Source organism: Glycine soja, chromosome 6 (genome assembly GCF_004193775.1).
Source record: "Glycine soja cultivar W05 chromosome 6, ASM419377v2, whole genome shotgun sequence".
Classification (NCBI taxonomy): Eukaryota; Viridiplantae; Streptophyta; class Magnoliopsida; order Fabales; family Fabaceae; genus Glycine; species Glycine soja.
In genome coordinates, this window is record NC_041007.1 from 557,352 (window position 1) to 577,225 (window position 19,874).

At 31.8% G+C, this 19,874-nt stretch overlaps 1 protein-coding gene and 2 long non-coding RNA genes across 3 annotated transcripts; 2 read left to right on the forward strand and 1 right to left on the reverse strand.

The window, feature by feature from the left end:
• Window positions 1–1,660: 1,660 nt before the first annotated feature.
• On the reverse strand, window positions 1,661–2,279 carry LOC114414133. The gene is made up of 2 exons (XR_003667126.1): window positions 2,013–2,279; window positions 1,661–1,814 (listed from the first exon to the last, which is right to left on the reverse strand). It is a non-coding gene; the product is annotated as an uncharacterized LOC114414133 (long non-coding RNA).
• A 2,479-nt stretch (window positions 2,280–4,758) lies between these two features.
• On the forward strand, window positions 4,759–6,230 carry LOC114414037 (probable ribosome-binding factor A, chloroplastic). Its single transcript, XM_028378408.1, has 4 exons — window positions 4,759–5,217; window positions 5,310–5,483; window positions 5,579–5,781; window positions 5,930–6,230. The coding sequence occupies exons 1-3, from the start codon at window positions 4,759–4,761 to the stop codon at window positions 5,711–5,713; spliced, it is 768 nt and encodes a 255-aa protein (XP_028234209.1). The 3' UTR covers window positions 5,714–5,781; window positions 5,930–6,230.
• An 11,171-nt stretch (window positions 6,231–17,401) lies between these two features.
• On the forward strand, window positions 17,402–18,002 carry LOC114414447. Its single transcript, XR_003667214.1, has 3 exons — window positions 17,402–17,461; window positions 17,564–17,659; window positions 17,741–18,002. It is a non-coding gene; the product is annotated as an uncharacterized LOC114414447 (long non-coding RNA).
• The last annotated feature ends 1,872 nt before the right edge of the window (window positions 18,003–19,874 follow it).

A 19,874-nucleotide genomic window follows, 5' to 3' on the forward strand; every position in this document is an offset into this window, starting at 1 on the left:
TTTTTCGTACCAAAAAACTGCGCCCCTCTTCTGGAAATATATATATATATATCCACCCTTTGTACCTCCTTTATGAGATTCTGGACTTTCCAAACACGAGGAATTTTGAAAGAAATTCCGATAAGTGTTATAATATTTCTGTAACTCTGTTTCCAATATTTTTTCTTATTCGTTGAAAAATTCATGTGAGTCTTACTTGTTTGGAAATGAAACATGTGTATTTAGCAGAATTCATATAAATTCATCCAACATAAAGAGTGTTTCAAAAAGAAAGTTTTAGCATTTCTCTCTTTAGTATTTCCAGATTGTAAATACTTTCGGATATTATTAATTTTCATGGATCTATTGCGAAAAATATTTGTGATCTACATCTACATCGATTAGGAATTTCTCTATTGGAATTTTGTCCCAAAGTGCCCCACCCATGTTCTCGCCTATTTCCTGGAAAAAGCGCATCTTGGTCTATTATATCTGTAACCATCCATACTATCCTTTACGTTGAGAATCGGACTCTTAATGCTATCCATGATTCTATATCCATCCTGTTGCTTTCATGCTTTGTAACCGGAACTTTTAATAACCTCATGTAGATTTAGTATGATGATTTATGAATAATAATAAGTTTATTTTTAAAAATTAAGTTAATTGGATTTTTTTATATCAATTTCCATTCTACCTTTAAGTCTTTCTTTTTACTAAAAATATTCATAAATTGAATAAAGTAACTTGTTTTAAACACTTTCTTGCTAAAGCAAAAAAATACCAAATTCCTTAATCAAACAAAGTATACATATATATTAAAATTTATTAAAAAAACAACTTAACTAAAAAAATCAAAGAAACAAAATCAAACAAAGTATACATTAAAATACCATAGATTAAGTTAATCATAAAATAATCAAACAATCATTCGAAATAATTACAAGTCACGTAACGTGAAGCGACTTTACTGACGTTTGTGAATAATAATGAAGAGAGAAAGGATAGAATAATGGATTATATAAATTCTTGACTGATGTTTTATTAGGAGTTAGTGAGAAATTAAATTGTTATGTAAAACGGTCCCTATCTGTCTTGCTCCTGGTGTCGCCATAGAAAATAAAAGTAGTGATATCTGAACTCAATTGTTATTTTCATATTATCTTTTTGTCTTTCTAGCTTAGCTATAGCTCAATTCTCCACATTGGGCAGAGGGGAAATGAAAGGGACTCTGGATGGAGGGTGGGATGTCATTCGGCTGAAAACCATGTTGGGCTCCAAAACACATTCGGGAGAGGTACATATCTTAAGTGACTCTCCCACCATTTGCAGCATCGCATGGTGGACCTGTGAGGATACCTATTTATATAATTGAATTCACTAATTTTATTTTTTATAATTTGTAATCATTAAGGATTTTAGATGCAGGAGCAATGTTATACCATCCATTCTTAATTTCAATCTTCTTCAACAGTTCATTATTGTTTTATTTTCCGGGAGATCGATCCAGCTTAAGTACAACTTACATATAGCATTCAACGTTACACATAATATTGTTCCTTTTTCACAATGAAATTGATCTCAAACGAGAATATATAGTAGTAGAGGAATAGAATAATTCTTGAACCTGTATCACGAAATATAACAACCACAATAAAAATAATGCTTCAACACTCAATAATTAATTAAGCATTCGAAAATGGCAAATCTCGTCGTACTATATATCAAATCATCCATAATAAGTGATCAATAATATGACTTAACATAAAGCACGAAAAATGTGCCAGTTGGCTGTGGAGCTTTTTCCAAATCCTTGACACCTACCGTTATATAACCTGTGTGGAAAATAAAATGATGGGGGAGAAAAATAAAAGAAAATGAGTGATTAAGAATATAAACCTAATAATGTTCACTTCAAAAAAAGAATATAAACCAATTAAACAAAATGTGATAAATTTTAGTTTAATATGTGAATATTATGAAGGATTGATTTCACGTGAGAGGATAATTAGAAAAGAGGCCGAAGAAGTTACAGTGCGGCGGAGCCCACTGTTGGAGCGCGGGGAAGAGAAGCACGTGAGCAGACCCCACAGAGAAGCAGAGTGGTGGAACATATCAAATGCGCCCACGTGACCTGGCCCGGTTGACGGTTGTACGACCTCACAGTTAGACCACCGATTGCGGTGTACATGTTAGACAAAAGGTATCAGTATCATGCACTGGGATTCAATCATATTCAAATTTAAAAACTATTTGTAAAACTCAAGTGTGATTCAAAAATATTGTGATGGACTTTTTAACAAGCTTTAATCAATAATAAAGACAGTGTTTTAAAAAATGAAAAAGTATATATTATAATATTTTCTATTTAGATAATGTGATACGTGAAGGTGGATTTAGTTCTATATTTATATATTAAATTTTTCTACAATTAGTTGGTGAATAAAACTTTTATAATGTATGTAAACGTCAAATTAATCACTTAGAATAAATATTTTGATTTAGTTAGTTTTTTTTTTAGTTTGAATCTTGATTAAACACTAAAAAGATATTTTTCTTTTAAGTAAAAATTGTTTATCATCGATAATAAAAAAATTGTTAATTAATATGGTAATAGAAAAAGTGATGTAGTTCAACTAATGATTGGTTGTCACTTAAATTTATTTTCATTAGTAAAATATTCATGTAAATTTATTTTAACATTTTTAAGTAATCCGTATAAAGCATGGCATTATAGCTAGCAAAATTGTTTAAGCAATTAACTCTTAATCTATTTTTAAGGAGTGTAATATTACTTTTTTTAAAAGTCATATTCACATAAATCTGTCTTTATGAACATGTTTTTAAAAGGTATGTTTGGCAACTATTTATGTTTTGTGAGTTGATTTGTGTGTAAATTTTTTTTAGACTCTATAAACTTTTAATAAACATAGAAAATTTTAGAATTTACCCTGAGTTAATGAGTTAACAAGTTAAAAAAAGTTAGACCAAAATGTAAGTCATTTTAGGTAGTGTGTTGTTTCGGAATAAAAAAATTCTCATATTTAATAACATCAAATTCTTTCTGAGAATAATTTACTACTATTATAACATATACAAATTATTATCTAATAATTATGCATTACTAGACTTGGTTATTTGTATTATGAAAATTATAATTTATTATTTTACTTTATTATATGATTAAAATACTTAATTAATATGTTATTTATAGATATTTTATTATTAATTTTATATGAGATGAACTCTTAAGAGTTAAGTTGACAAGTTAAATTTATAGAACTTTCACAAGTTTATTTAAACAATCAAGTTTGATAACATTTTATATATATATATATATATATATATATATATATATATATATATATATATATATATTCCTAAAAATCAACAATAATTAAGAATGTATTTCAAAACTCGTACAAAATATGGAAATGTGATATTTCCAAATTCATTTTACTGGATGGAAATGAACTTTGATGCGTTGAATCATATGTAGTGAATTTTAATATTCTCCACTAGTTATGTGAAATTTCATGATACCGTGGTAGCTGAAGTTCCAATTGAGGCAGAGTTAGTCCCAACATTTCTAGCCTATATACTAACTATCAAACACTCATGTTGGTACTGCGGTCAAAAAAAGTTTTGCCCACTCACTATTGACATGGAAGTCCAAAAAGCGATAGGTTAGGGGTTCTTACCTTAGCGTTGCGGCGTGACAAAGGCGAAAGGGAGAGGGGTTCATGGCTTCAACGTTGAGAGCGATAGTGCGGTGCGGCGGCACAAAGGTGAAAGCACGAGAGTGGGCGGTTTCAAGGCAACAAGCTAGGTTTGGGCGCGAGAGTAAGGGGTTTCGGGCACAAAAAGTTTTAACTTTTACATTTTCTAACCATGACGGTTTAAGTCACTACTCACTACTCTCAATGTCATCATGCCCCTTGTTCTAAAGATAAAAAATAAAAAAACGGCTGAGGGGATGCATTAATGTAATATTCGGTTCTAGTCCTGCTTTTCATCTTCAACCAACAACCATGCTACGTCTCTCCATTATGTTATTCACATTAATAGCCTTAATCTCAGCTGGAAACTTTTCGAGGGATACTAATACCCTTCACTTCGGTTAATTTATATATATATATATATATAAAATACTAAATTGATCAATTTGAAAAGCGAATTGATAATTACACAATCAACTTTTATGTCAATTTTGTTTTTCTTTACTGGACCGGTCAATGCACCTTGAATATGCCCCAACGAGGTTAGATCAATGGGTACTATTTGGGAAACTGTGTGGGCTCACATACTGGCAAGCCCTTTAATGGAAGCCACATGCTACTCACACTTCTTTTCGGATTTCCACACCTCCATTCTTCTATTCTTTTTAATGTTACAAAAATACTCCTCTTCTCTCTCACCTTGCACCCCTACTTTTTCATGAATTTTACAAAACAAAATTTTGTAATGTAGTTACGTTCTAATACAGTATAGAAACTATTTTTCATCAATATATAAAAATGTTAATCCACAAATTTATGTTGTGATTTTTAGATTTTGGAAATTATAAAAATTATATTAAAAAAACTAAATTTCGTGATATATTAGAACATTAATATATAACAGGAATGTAAAAAAATAAAAAGATGGTGTGAATAGAATCTTCTTTAATTGAATGGTAATTGTTGTTAGAGAGTATTGAAGGAGCATTGAGTGATGGACTGAGAAAAAGAAAAGAAAGTAAATTTTGAAGGACCTTAGAGTGAGTTGAGTCTATGGAGCATGGACCCAAGGGCTACTGTGCTGTTGGGCCTTAAGTGGGCCGGGTGGAGACAAGAACAAAAGAAAATATCTGGTGTTACGTACTTGGTAGTCTCTGAATCTGAAATTGCAATGCTTCACCCGGCGGCACTGATAGCATCGTGTCCTTATCCTTATCCTTATCCTGGGCGGCATGAGTTACCCTCAGCCTCAGCGTCAGCGACAGCCAGAGTCGCTGTTCCAATGCCAAATCTGAGAGGCAAAGCGGTTGTTGGTGTTGGTTCCAGAATGATAAGGTGCATGGCTAACCCCAGAAGAGTTCAAATGGTGGCCAAGCAAATTAGGAGAGAGCTTTCTCATATGCTTCTCACCGATAAAGTCTTGCAGTATGCTGTTCTTCCCGAAGCCTCCTTAGGAGCCGACCGTTACCTCTCTTCTCTCACCACCATCACCGACGTCCAAGTCTCCGCCGACTTGCAGGCATGCCATGCTTGCTTTTCAGCATCCTATTTCTCACTATTTGTTTCTGATTGAATTCCTTATTCTACATATCTATCTATCTATCTATGTAGGTTGTTAAGGTGTATGTTTCTGTTTTTGGAGATGAAAGAGGTAAAGAAGTCGCCATTGCCGGCTTGAAATCTAAGGCTAAATATGTTCGCAGCGAGTTGGGCAAGCGTATCAAGTTGCGCTTAACTCCTGAGATACGCTTTCTTGAGGATGATTCTTTTGAGAGAGGAAGCAGGGTCGGTACTACTTGCTTATTACTTGTCTCTCTATATAATTGCTGCACTCTGTGAATGCTTCCCTAGCCCCCACCTCACTTGTTCATGATTTTCAGGTCATTGCAATACTAGATAAAATAAAGAATGACAAAAGCCAATACAAGGCGGAGTTGGATTCGTCACCAAATGAGGATCACGACGATGATTGGGATGGTGAAGATCCTGAAGAAGGCATCATTTATGTGGAATAGATGTCTCCCTATGTAACTCTATCACTACTGTGCATCTTTCATATGGACAAACCTTTCACTGTTGATAGGTATGTTTTAATCAAGCATTGCATTACTTTTGGATAATCATACTTGCTACTTCAGTATACTTTTATTTTAAGATAAATATATATTTGGTACTTATATCCCAAGTTTGGTTAGCTTCATTCAGTTAACTAATCAATTACTTATGTGCAGTGATCGGAAACACTTCACTAAAATGCTTGCTGGACAGACGCTGTTCTAGATTTGTAGTTGTGACAAGTCACAATTGACAACATTATCTCAACACAAAGACCTTCTTGCGTTGTCTATCCCCAAGTGATGTGATGTAGACCAATTTTTGGGTTTTCTCTCCTTTTATATGCCTTAACCCAGGATCTTACTATACAAGAGGGTTTGCTGTATAAAGTTCTTTTCCTGCTTTACTTATTCCTGTAAGTGGAATTTATAATGTTTACTATTGCTATGCTATTCGAATTCGGCTGTCTTCAACAAATCACGATCAACGAGATGCATGCACATGTGAATGTGGTATGGTATCCTTTGGCCCTTTCTTTCTTTTTTTACATGGAATCCGTTTAACTGAGGGGTTTAATTAGAAATGTCTTTGCTTTGCTCTTATTTCATTTTCATTCATCCAATCAATCTGTTAATGATAGTCTCTCAAACTCAGAAGAATTTCTTAAGTTGTTCTCGCAAACTGAAGAATTCTAAGTTGCTCGTTGAGAACCAGTGTTATATTTTCTTCCTAAATTATGTGGAGAAAGCTGTAGTCATATAGACTATCACAGTATACATTATACAAATAAATTGGTTATCACCCTCAATACAAGTGGAACATTGAATATTAATCAGTGGACAATTGCAATGTAAAACTCCTGTGACCCGTTTATTATGAAATGTATCAGAATTCTGAAAGCATACTCTCCTAGTCTCCTTTGAACAAATATAATTTATATAAATTATGAAAACATGTGCAAACACTTGTCCTGTTAAATAGGACAAATAATCTATGACGAATCAATTTCTTATATAGTACTTGCATTTTCAGAATTTAAACATTATATGCATATTATGTACTTTTCATTCAGTGCCAGGCATGGGAAAAGTAGAAATTGCTAACATTTTTCAGCAAATTGTTCGCAAGAATGCAGCTTAGATTTCAAAACGTGTGAAAAAAAAGTAATGGAGTTATCTTATGGTAAAATAATTATCTTCTGGCATGATAGGTACTGTAAGAGTATTCAGATTGTTGTTCGGTTGTTAGGGCTTTTAGCTGTACACTAGTTGCTCCATCTTGGTCCTATCGGACTAGGTTGTTCACTTGTTCCCAAATGAGTCCGTTGAACCCTATTGGACATGGATTAGGCTAGATCTGAAATATATAGTAGTCACCCAAGTCTACTAGCTTACAGTAACATGAAGTGTTGCCTTGTTGATACGTATCCAATTTCGAGCATGTCAGGTCAGATTGAAACTGGGTCAAGTTGGGTTCAGAACAACTCCCGAAGTCGATAGCTCATGTTGTCATAGGGTGTCGACTTGGTGATACTTGGCTGACATCTATAATGATTACTTTGACACAAGAAGGGATTTTGGGATGCCTCCACTAAGGAGTGTACCACCTGCGAATTTTCATTTGACACTTGTAAATCCTAAAACCAGGGAGGGGGAGGTTGAGAAATTTTTGGATGGTTCTTCTAAATACAAAAGCATGGATAGAATATAACGCATTGGGGTATATCAATTGTGGAGAAGGAATAATGAGTATCTGACTTTACCATAAAGCAAATCCATGGTTGAAGACAATAGACACACATGGAATTCTATTGCCACTTTGTAGCGAATTTGGAATCTAACCCCAAGTTAGTTATTTGGCAGCTTCCTTGAGAAGGCTTTTATCAAACGAAATTGCAATGAAGCATTTCCCCCCGCATTTATATCCTACACCTTCCATTTCGCATACTGCACTTTCCAATTTTAAAATAATCTCAAACTACCCTTTTCAGATTATACCTTCCTCTTCCTCCTCAGCGTTCAACTTCACCACCAACGAGCTTCCTCTTCACGACCAAGAGATGCCACCACGACCTTAACATTGAACTCCATGAGGTTCTTCTTCCTCCTTTGCATTTGACTCCACGAGCTTCCTTTCCATCTCTTCGCTGTACACAGTGATTCTCTTCCATAAGGGAGGCAGCAAAAGCGTTGTCCACGTGCAGTTGTACAACTCTAGTGAGGTAGTCCACGTGCAGGTAGGTCGTCTTCTTCCTTTTTTTGTGAAGCTTTTTGATTTATGGACCATCTATTTTGGAAGAGAAATAGTGGGAACCGTATCCGGAATAGGTATTCTGAAAGTCCAATTTGTACTTAGTACTTATGGAATGACCATTCCGAAACTCCATAATAGGCATTTCAAAATACATAAAATATACTTCTGGAATGCATGCTCCGAAAACATGTTTTTTTGACTCTATATTCCCTAATCCAGAATGTTAAAAGCGTTTTATGGAATCCTTAATCTGAAAGTATAATTTATGGTTTCCGGAAAGCCGGCATAGGAAATCAATTTGTGTTCCAGAATGGATGTTCCATAAGCATAATTTAGAAAGTGCTAAGAATATCTAATTGAGAGAGCAAGGTTAAAGTTATGGATTCTAATTTAATTTATAGTGTAGAAGTAAATTAACCTTTGGTTGAGTCAATAATCAAAATGTTGAAAGGAGGGAGCATAGACTCAGATTTGCAAGAAGGCATAGCGAGAAAAGTTGGAGAGGTTGAGTTTTTTCTGGAAGTAGAGATAGAGGTGTTGGAGATGCAAAGATTTTGGCGGGAAGAAACGGTCCAGGGTTTGACTTGGGTGGGAAGGTTGTGGAGAGAGAAGAAAGTGTTGTTGTTGTAGGGTATGGAAAGTGAAAGGAGAGAGTGGTGGTGGAAGCCATTGATTTGGTGTGAAATGCGAATGGGGAAGTTGAGCATAACGTAAGGGATTGGTGTGATGCAAGGGAGAGGAGGAGGAGTCGTGGGTGAACCAGATGCCATCGAGGAGCCGTCGCGATTAAGAGGTGTCTTCGTTGCGGAAGGGAGACGTATCTCATAAAGAAAGGAGAGGTGCATGATACACTTTAAGAAGTGTAGGATTCAAAACCCCTTCATCAAATTTTAAAAGATCAAGATGGAATATTTGTATCAAGATATCAACATACGCGTTGTCCTTTGTGCAGTTTTAAAGTCTATCCTATATCGTCTCTTGGCAAGCGGGCATTTGGGGCTCCTTCTCATATGACTAAATGTCAAAACCTCTCTTTATCCCAAGATTCATATTATTACCACAGATTCCCAGGCGGGGATAGTTCACTTATTATATCATCTATTCATAATGAGCAGAGGCCATCTTAAAGTTAGGGAATGCGGACTGTTATTATTTACGTAAACAAAAATACTTTATATTTTAAAGAAATTATTAGATTAATCATGAATTTTCTAAAATAATAAATACATTGACTAGTTAACATTAATGAATTTTCATTCTGTTAGAATGTTAGGTTTACTAGAATTTCAACAATATGTATATGAGAAAATGCTCGACTCACAAGCATACACGCACGTACAAGAAGGTGAAATGGTCCATGAGCAGAATGAGAGATTGAATATCTATAAAGTTCATTTGTTACTCTCATGCTTGATGGTAGTCATGCACAAAAGACTCATTGAGTCAAAAAGTTATTCCAAGAGACAGAAAATGCGCTCTTGAGCATCCCGAGTGTTGTCATGAAAGTTGATTGAGTCAATATGTAAAAAGAATACGTAAATTAAGAAGAAAAAATTCTTTAGCAGAGAGCACAAGGGACTGGGATATTGTGCTATGAAAAGATGTTTTAATAAGAAATATGCTCAAAGGACAACATGCTGCATTAAATTTATAGCCACGGTCTATTGCAGAAAATGATTTCATATTTGGCAAGCTTAGTGGTATTTTCCATTGTCTATTCACGCTCCTGTTTTCCTTAATTTTTTTCCGTACTAGGTCTTCTCCTTATATACCCAAATCACCTAAAGTGATATTCTACCATTTTTATCTACAGTCGGTAGGTGTTACCCCATCTTATCTCCAACCTATTCATTCTTAATCTTATTCTTGTCTGGTATGTCACACTCATCCAACGCAACATTTTCATCCTCAACTTATATAAACCTTTTATATAAGCCAAACATTAATTACTTATTTTCCCTATTTGCATTTTAAGATAACTTAAAAGATTATAATTAAATTAAATCCATAAAGTGTAAGGCTGTAAATAAATAATAAGCCAAACAGTAATTACTTATTTTCCCTATTTGCATTTTAAGATAACTTAAAAGATTATAATTAAATTAAATCCATAAAGTGTAAGGCTGTAAATAAATAATTAGGAAGTATTCTTAGCACCAATCTTAAGGTTGATAACCTTAAGGTTAATTTCATAAAATTCAATATTTATTTTATTTTAGATTTGAATGAATAGAATTAAGATTTATTTTCATACAATTCAATATTACTGTTACGCATTTGTCTTATATATCTTTTTAAATATTTAAAAAATAATAATTAGAAAGACTTAAAAAAATTTCAAAAATCTAACCACCATGTACTTAAAACTCATTAATCTACATTTCTTTTATTCATGTTCTTGAAATATTTATTTAACTGAAAATAATAGAAAATATTTTTCCTTTTCTAATACTAATATCATAACACCTATTGTCAAGGGAATGAATGTAGAAATAAAAAATAGTATTTATGATAATCGATTATAAATATTTATTATTTAAAATATAGGTGTTATGATAGAAGTGAAACCCAATAGTTTCACATGCGTCTTGCATAAAAAAACGAGAAAAAAAATTGTTTAGATTGACTACAATTGTTAAAATTAGAAATTATATTTAGTCTTTTGTTTGGAAGGCCAAATAAAGAAACTATTAAGCAAAAATTGAGGTGCAGTACAAGAAGTGTTGCAAAGTACAAAAGATGGCAGTAACCATAAGGAACTGTCTAACCATATGTTGCATAATGCTTACATAACCTGCAATGGAAACATATTCAAGATTAAGCAAGAAATGATAATTACAAATAAATAGAGAAAGAGAGTTTAAATTGGTGATAAAAATTAAGGAGATAACATTTTCTACATGAAAAAAGAAAGGACTGATTAGAACACAAAGTCACTACAATTAAAGAGATTGAGTCCAAATAGAATGCGTGAGATCTTTGAAAGAAAAACACAGTTGAGAGAGACAATTTTGCTTCTATAAATAGAAGACAACGAAATAGAGAGAAAGGTGTAACAACCTTAAAAATGAAGGATCTTATGTTTGTCATTAAGGATATTCTTTCCCTTAAAACCTACAAAAATCCCACCATGGGAAACAACAGATGTTCCATATCGTTCGTATTCATCTTAAAATTTAAAAAGGCCTATAAATAGAGAAAACATTACCCTCTCCACCATTGGCAGAGACACAACATCATCGACAGTGCATAAAGCACAAAGGTTGAATTCCGAAAAAAAATAAAATTAAACACGATTTTAATATGCAATATGAAGAGCAGACGATCAACATGATTTTATACACCATCTCTGACACTGCATAAAACAACATTAAGAAAATAGGCAAACATAAGTGATTTGATGCATCTCAAATTCTCCAAATCATTATTTATCACATTTTGTCTCACTGATTATATACTAACATATTTTATATTATTAGTCATTATCAATTTAATCTTATCATGTAAAGCAAGATTCATTCAACCTTTTTATGTTTCTTTTTATTGGAACAAAAATACATGGTTCTTGTATCTGAAACCGAGTTTGACAAATGACAATGCATAAAGCATTAAGAAAATAAGCAACGAGTGTTTAAAATCAATCACGTGATACTGATACAAAAAAATCGTGTTAACAAACCATAATAATTTGCTCCCCCTCTTTTTGATTTCTCAATGTCATTATTTCTTTTCTTTTTTCATAATCAGTATCAAGATAAAGGATTTGATTCATACCCCATTTATCAATAAATAATCAAACTTAAAAATAATGGTACCATACAGTGCGGAAAACAAATTTATCACATTTAATAAGTGTTTGGCACTAAACTGGATACTTAATATTGCATGAGCTTATCAAGTAAATGGAAAACTAAAAATAGCCAAGATAATGGTGCTCTCTTTCAATGGGTTTTCTAATCATTACCAAATATCTTCCTGTTGTTTGTAAATAATAAATGACAAATATATTCATATTACTTTTATCAGACACACTAATAGTGAGCATAAAAAGCATAGTGGTCAATCCCAAGAGAGAACAGTTCAATGATCATATTTGGTGTCACGACCTACACCAAATTTGAATATATTTGTCAGCACAGAATCATAGAATGCTATAACAGGTAGTAGGATGGCCACTATTCTAACCAATTAGAATAAAAGAAAATAGCTTCGGATTGACAAGTAACATAAGCTTGTCAATTATTTTCTGTTTTCTATGCTGACAAATATATAACATTCTACCAAGCAGAGCTTCTTGATCTTGTGATAACGCTGTTATTTGGTGTGCTATTGACAACTATGATCATTAGAAAGAAGAGTGAGCATGTGAAGGCACAACGAAATCATTCCAGAAGATAATAGTATTAGCCAGTGATGACAGTCCTCACAGATATCATCCAAAATGTACGTATGGTAAAATAAAGTCCATATTGACATGTGTTTTACTTGAAACAACTGCATATTTTAAAACATCGAATTTGAATATGGGTCCGCATCACTTGATGTGGCCATCACAACCTCGTCATCCCCAACTGAGAACTGCATTATTCACTACTACAAAAAGTAGTTTTAACATCGGCTTATTAACATCGGTTTTATACAAAATCGATGTTAAGTTAAACGCAGTGGCATATTTGTAAATAAAGTATCCTTCTTAACATCGGTTTTCCAAAAAACCGATGTTAATGCATACACGTTAACATCGATTTTTTAAAAACCGATGTTAACTAATGATGTTAACATCGGTTTTTCAAAAACCGATGTTAACGTATGATATGTTAACATCGGTTTTTTAAAAAACCGATGTTAACGTGTATGCATTAACATCGGTTTTCTAAAAAACCGATGTTAACTAATGATGTTAACATCGATTTTTCAAAAACCGATGTTAACGTATGATATGTTAACATCGGTTTTTTAAAAATCGATGTTAACGTGTATGCATTAACATCGGTTTTCTAAAAAACCGATGTTAACGTATCATACGTTAACATCGGTTTTCCAAAAACCGATGTTAATATAAACTTTTTTTTTAATTATTTATATATTTTTAAAAAAATCATATATTGTGTTATTAATTATATTTTAATTAAAAAAATATAATAATTAAGAAACAATTATAAATTCAAAAGGTAAACATTTAAAAATTAAACTACATTTTTAAAATGAATTTCGTAATTTTAATCTTATTATTATTTAATCAACAAAATTTGACCAGACTTCGTCATATTTTTTATCATTTGACTAAGCAAAGTTATTTATAAAAAATTATAAAAATTAATTTAAGATATGATTCTTGCATAATACTAAATACATGCCGTTAAGAAGATGCATATTTTAAAAAATGTGATTATATCCCATGAAAATTAATCAACATTATAATGATTTGCTCAAAAAGATCCAAATTTTTAAAATTATATTGAGCTTTATAGAGTCAAAAACTTTAATTATGATGATTATTTAAAAGTGAAAAAAATTTACAATTTATTATATAAAAAATAATTGTTAATAATTAAAATGCACTATGCCTTGTATTTAAGGATTTTTTTAAAAATAATCTTATATTTTTAAGAACAGATGAGGAAGTATATCATAAAGAATAGAAAAATTATTGATAAATACCTAATATGCTAACAATACCTAGTGAGAGAGAAAGAAAAGTAAAAAAAAAAGTATAAATGTTATAGGTAATGAGATTTGAGATATGAAGAGATAAATAAGAGATATTGATTAGATATATAAAAAAAAACATAAGTATCCATGTATTCCTGATTTTTTTTGGTACAACGTTAAAACTTAAATGTAAAGAATTTTCACCGTGCGTTAATTACAAACGATTTTAGATATGATTTTTAGATATTACTATAAAATTCAATCATTTTTAATTATATGATAATTTCTAATGAAATAATATTTTAAAAATAATTACACTATAATATTTTAATTAATTTTAAATTCAATTTTTGAATACATTTAATAATGGTACAAACAACTAACGTACATTAACATCTTTTAATTTTGTAAGTAGTGTTTATTTAAGATAAATTTGTTTATTGAAATAAATATTTATTTTAATAAAATAGGTAATTTTTATTTTTTTAAATATGTTTGTTTAAATTATTTCTGTTAAAAAATAATTTTTTATTTATTTTAAGAAATAAAGTTATTTTTTTTAGTTTAAACAAATTCACCTGAAACGAGGGAGGGTGAAGGCAAAGGCATGGCGTGGACAAATGAGTATAATAAAATAAAAAGCAAGTGACAGGTACAGTACAGTTACAGTATATGGTGCAAAGGGTTTTTTTAAGCCATTAGTTCTGCTTTTTTTTTTTTACTGTAAAATAAAACTGTGCTTATTTTTTAAGTTTTATAAAGTCTTAATATAAAGTCCCACCTAAATGCTAAATATATAATATTTAAAGGAACCAATATGAAAGCACGACCATATATGAGTAAATAATGAAAAAAAAAATCAACGTATTCAAGAATTATAAAAACTTAAATGTTTGTCAGGATTAAAGGTTTTTTTTTTTTTTGAGGCAATGTCAGGATTAAAATTTAGTAATTATATGAATTTATTTAAAAGGATTATGTGCAGGTATCTTTTAATTTTTTTATTATTCAAATTATTTTTTACAATAAGTAAAGGTCCTTCAAACCTCTTTATTCTATTTTTGCCTTCTCCCTCTTCTGCTTCTCCCTCCACAAAAAAAAGGTAAATCCTCCTCTCCTTTTCCTTCTACTCTGTCTTCTAGGGTTTCTCTTCTGCCATTGCCGACCTCGCCCGTACCTTCTGCTTACTTTTCTTCACTGGCATTGCTCTCTGATCCTCTCTACTCCCCAATTTCATTCCGATTCCCTAATTTTCTCCCCTCTTTTTTAGGTTTTTCATCGCTCTCTTGCCGATTCCGCCATTTCTCATTTCGGATTCGAGGTAAGCCTCTCGATCTTATCCGCTTGCTATCAACCCGATTCATTTGCTCTGTCGCGTCAATTTTTAGGTGAGACCTTGGCAAAATACATTCAGACCAACGGGGAAGGTTCTTGGAGGTCATTGCCTAAAAATGCAGGTACGTATTAATTGTTAATAATATTTATTTTTTTATCGATTGATACAATAAGTTTGAACTTCCAACAGCAAATTAATTTTGTTGCTACTATATGGGAGTATTTATTGTGGAAGAAGTAATTTGTGTTGTAGATCAATTGATATTTTTTTTTCTTTTTTCTGACTGGCATTTTTGGGGTTTGGAAGGATTATTAAGGTGCGGGAAGAGTTGCAGGCTGAGATGGATTAACTATTTGAGAGCTGACCTTAAAAGAGGGAACATTTCTGCTGAAGAGGAAAATACAATCGTTAAGTTGCACGCTTCTTTTGGTAACAGGTTAGTGCCAAAGGCATACTGAAAACTATACTCCAGTATTTCAAAGCTCCTCTATTTACTACTGGATCACATTCATAAATCTGTTTTTTTTTTCTTCACAGAATTCGTAAAATTAACTTTAAGTAACAAAATGAAAGGAGCATGTTCTGCAGTATTTCAGCAACTTTTAAAACAATAAAGGATTTATTTATTTATTTTCAGTACAATTTAAACTGCCATTACTTAACAGGTACGAAATTTGATGCCAAGTACTGCAGTTCAGTTTATTTACTTGTAAATATCCAAACACTTTGATAAAAATAAAAAAATAAAAACTCGGTTGCCAACAACCTTAGATTATGTCTTTACCGTAATTACAAATTACTATCATTTACCAAGTATAAAAATAGAAACATCTATCCAATATCCATAACTAGTTTAAAACAAGAGAAAATAGTGTATGGACATGATAAAAAAAAATCGTTTGCTTGTTAAAAAAAAAAGAAGGAAAAGTATGTATATATAAAATGACATAAAACTTTTGATATATCAAAAACTTTCTTTCATTTTCTTTTCAAGTTGGAGAAAAAGCAAAATATAAGGGGCCTACTTTAATATATCACTGGGATTGATTTAGCGTATCTTGATAATGTTGGACAAGATTGAATCAATATGCTACTAAGGGGACTTATAATACACTTTACTTTTTCAAAAATACTAAGGAGAGAGGGTAATACAAAAATAGCAGATTATGATTTATTCTGAGCATTGACGGCATGCATTGCACAGGTAGTTGGAACTTGGAAGATGAGAAGAGTCGTGGGTAATTAAGATTGAAGACTAACAACTCAACTAAAGTTGACGGTACTTTTTTTGTTTTTATTATTCTGTTCTCACAAGCTGACAATAAAATTACTTGTTACTACCCATTAAAAAAAATTATATTTATTAATTATTTAGTGAGATTCATATCTTATTATTTTATTAATTTTGTGAGATTCATCTTATAATTTAACAGTATTCTGAATTCCTACTATTACCCTTTTGTTATTTATGTTCCGATCGAGTGTACTACTATTATTGGATGAGTTTGGTTATATGAATAATGAAAATTGTGTCACACATCTTGTGAAGCGTTTATCAGAACAGGTATTTTACTCTGATTATATGTTTATTTTTTTCAATTAATTTGTTCACTGTAATCAAAACTTGCTAATTAACTATGTTTTATCAATAGGCAGCTGTGTCTCCAGCAAAACCTCCAGAAAGCCCGGATGAAGAGGTCGATGATCCCCTGTACCTGATGACATTGACCATCCCACAACTGTTTTTGAAGCCGCTCCAGGTTATGTGGGATGCTACCATATTCGGGGTGTTTAATCAAAACTTCCCGTTGTATATAAAGCACGAAGATCTCTCTGAAATTGCACATGGTGGTCAATGTCTCAGCATATCAGTTATACAGTTGTGGATTCTGTAAGTCATTTTAGATTACTATTAATTACCAAAGTAATTGTTTTAAATTCATACATAATTAACTTTGACTTAACAACACAGCCATCTGACTGAGACAAGTGTGCGAGCGGGGAATTCTGATGTGTATGGATTCCTCGAGCCACAGTCCATTCAGAGATCTGGACAATCACAATTTGAATCCGAAAGTTACATCAAGAGTTGGATACAGAGTTCAAAACGAGATGTTTACCTTGGAGCCTATCTGAATAGGTAAGTCAAACACAATAATTGAATTTAAATAATCTATACTACTACAATAAACTATATTCGTCTCTACTGCAGTGGACACTGGCAAATGGTCGTCATTCTACCTAAGGAAAACCTAGTTGTCTGGTTTTGTTCTTTGCATAACAGGCCAGACAACTACCTTAAGGGAATAATTAACAGGTCAGTATTGTTTTCAATACATTTTCATTGGCATAACTCAACAACATCAATATTTTAATGTTCCTTATATTCAACACTAGTGCTTTGAAAGGACTTGATGATACTCCACAACCGAAATCCAAGGCTGCTGCTAGGTGGATTGTTGTTAAGGTACGTGATTTAAATAAAAGTTCTACTTATATATATTTTATGTGTGTGTACACTAATTGTAGTTAACGTTTAATTAATATCCAAATTTCATTATGTATTTAGTGTAATAGACAAAAAGGAATCACTGAATGTGGCTACTACGTGATGCACTAGATGTCCACCATAATCTTAGGATCTTTCAGGAATAATTGGGAGACGGTAATTGTTTATTACAAACAAATTTGGTTTTTTTATAATTGTTATTACATTATTAATTTATTTTTTTATTTCATCATGCAGTATTTTAATGAAGTTAGACCATTGGAAGCAGAGAGATTTAAGGCACTTTGCATACAGTGGGCACAATATTATCTAAAAGTTAGAAATCAAACATAGGATGTTAGGCAACTATGTAACTTTAGGTTAATAAATTAGTTTACGTACTTTGCATTATATTTTTTACAATTGTTGTTTCATCTTAACATTGAACAACCTTTGTTGATAGCTAGTTTTTTGCTAAAATCTATTTGAAAACTGAATGCAAATGATATATGTTGTGTGCTGTGTGGTCTGATTTTAAATTTACAGGTTAAATTTTGGTTTTTTGTAAAAACAAAGACATTATATAAAAAAAATTCCTGAAAACAACATCGGTTTTTTACCGATGTTAACGTGGGTTAACATCGGGTTTTTTATAAAAACCGATGTTAACTGTCAATAGCAACACATTCGTTAATATCGGTTTTTTAAAAAAACCGATGTTAACTGTCAACAATAACACATTCGTTAACATCGGTTTTCTGTAAAAAAACCGATGTTAAAATTCAATAATAACACATTCGTTAACATCGGTTTTTATAAAAAACCGATGTTAACGTGGGTTAACATCGGTTTTTTGAAAAAACCGATGTTAACTATCAATAGTAACACATCCGTTAACATCAGTTTTTTGAAAAAACCGATGTTAACCCACGTTAACATCGGTTTTCATAAAAACCGATGTTAACTGTCAACAGTAACACATTCGTTAACATCGGTTTTTATAAAAAACCGATGTTAACGAACGTTAACAACGTTAACATCGGTTTTCTGTAAAAAACCGATGTTAACTGTCAACAGTAACACATTCGTTAACATCGGTTTTTTGTAAAAACCGATGTTAACTTTCAATATTAATATACATTTTCTGGGTGTAATTCATATTAGCAACATCGGTTATTTATATAACCGATGTTGGTAATTTTACTTTAACATCGGTTTTTGAAAAACCGATGTTAACGATAATATTATCAACGTCGGTACTTTCAACATCGGTTGAAAAACCGATGTTGAAAGTCATAAATAACCGATGTAGAAAGCATATTTTCTAATAGTGATTATGCCACATCATGTCCACCATGAGAACACTTTAAAAGCTTGCCAAGTTCAAAACAATGTTAAGTAAACAAAATTAGCACAACATGCACAACATGCATATTGCATACTTTATTCATTTGAAGCTATTGGTAGGTGTTAAAAGTTCAAACATGATGATTTTGCAGCAACCATAACAACCAATGCTACTCGCAAGATTATAGCACTAAAAACAAACAGTCTGTTACCTAACCATCCAAGACCTGAATGGCACTTGATGCCTCCCCAACCGAAATGTATGTGACAAAGCCAAATCCTCTGGATCTACCAATTTCACGATCCATAATTATCCTAGTTACAAAGAGCGTGACATTCAAGGGAAACATAAAAGTCAAAGATAAAAAAGGCAAAGAATAAAAAAAACATATAAAGCATCCAGCTCAAAATGAAGTTCAAACGCTCCTCCAATAAACAGTTTTGTTCTTGGAGCACAAGACATACAACGTATAGCCTGAAAAAACAAAGGGGATGAACACAATTCTGAACTAACCTGCCTGCTCGTTGTTTGTCGTAGCAAATTCCCAATTCTACCAAAGAAAGCCATTGTTGTAACCTGAAGGAAACATATGTCAGTAGCTCTGTAAAACATATATCTTAAAACACATAATTTTCTAAATCTCATAATACTTGAGCAGAAAAAATATCCTTCATAGGGAGAACAAATAATTTTCACTATTTGAATCAGATCATAATATTCTGTACTTGAATTGAATTATACCTCTACATTAATTTCTACCAAAATCTAAAGAAGTATCCCAAGTCCTTCTCTTGATCCAGTAACAGCAGATCCCTCATCGAAGAAAAAAAATATAAAAAAAATTGTACTTTATCCATGGTATTATATGTGAGTAAAGTTGATATTTAATCTATAAAGTATGTTCAATCATTTTGTTAGCTAACTACTTACATATGAAATCCGGTGCGGTTATTGACCTGATTGAGGTAGTGGGTCAGTGGTCGGATCAGTGGGTTAGTAATTAATCCGATTAGACCCGGTATATATTAAAAAATTTAAAATTAT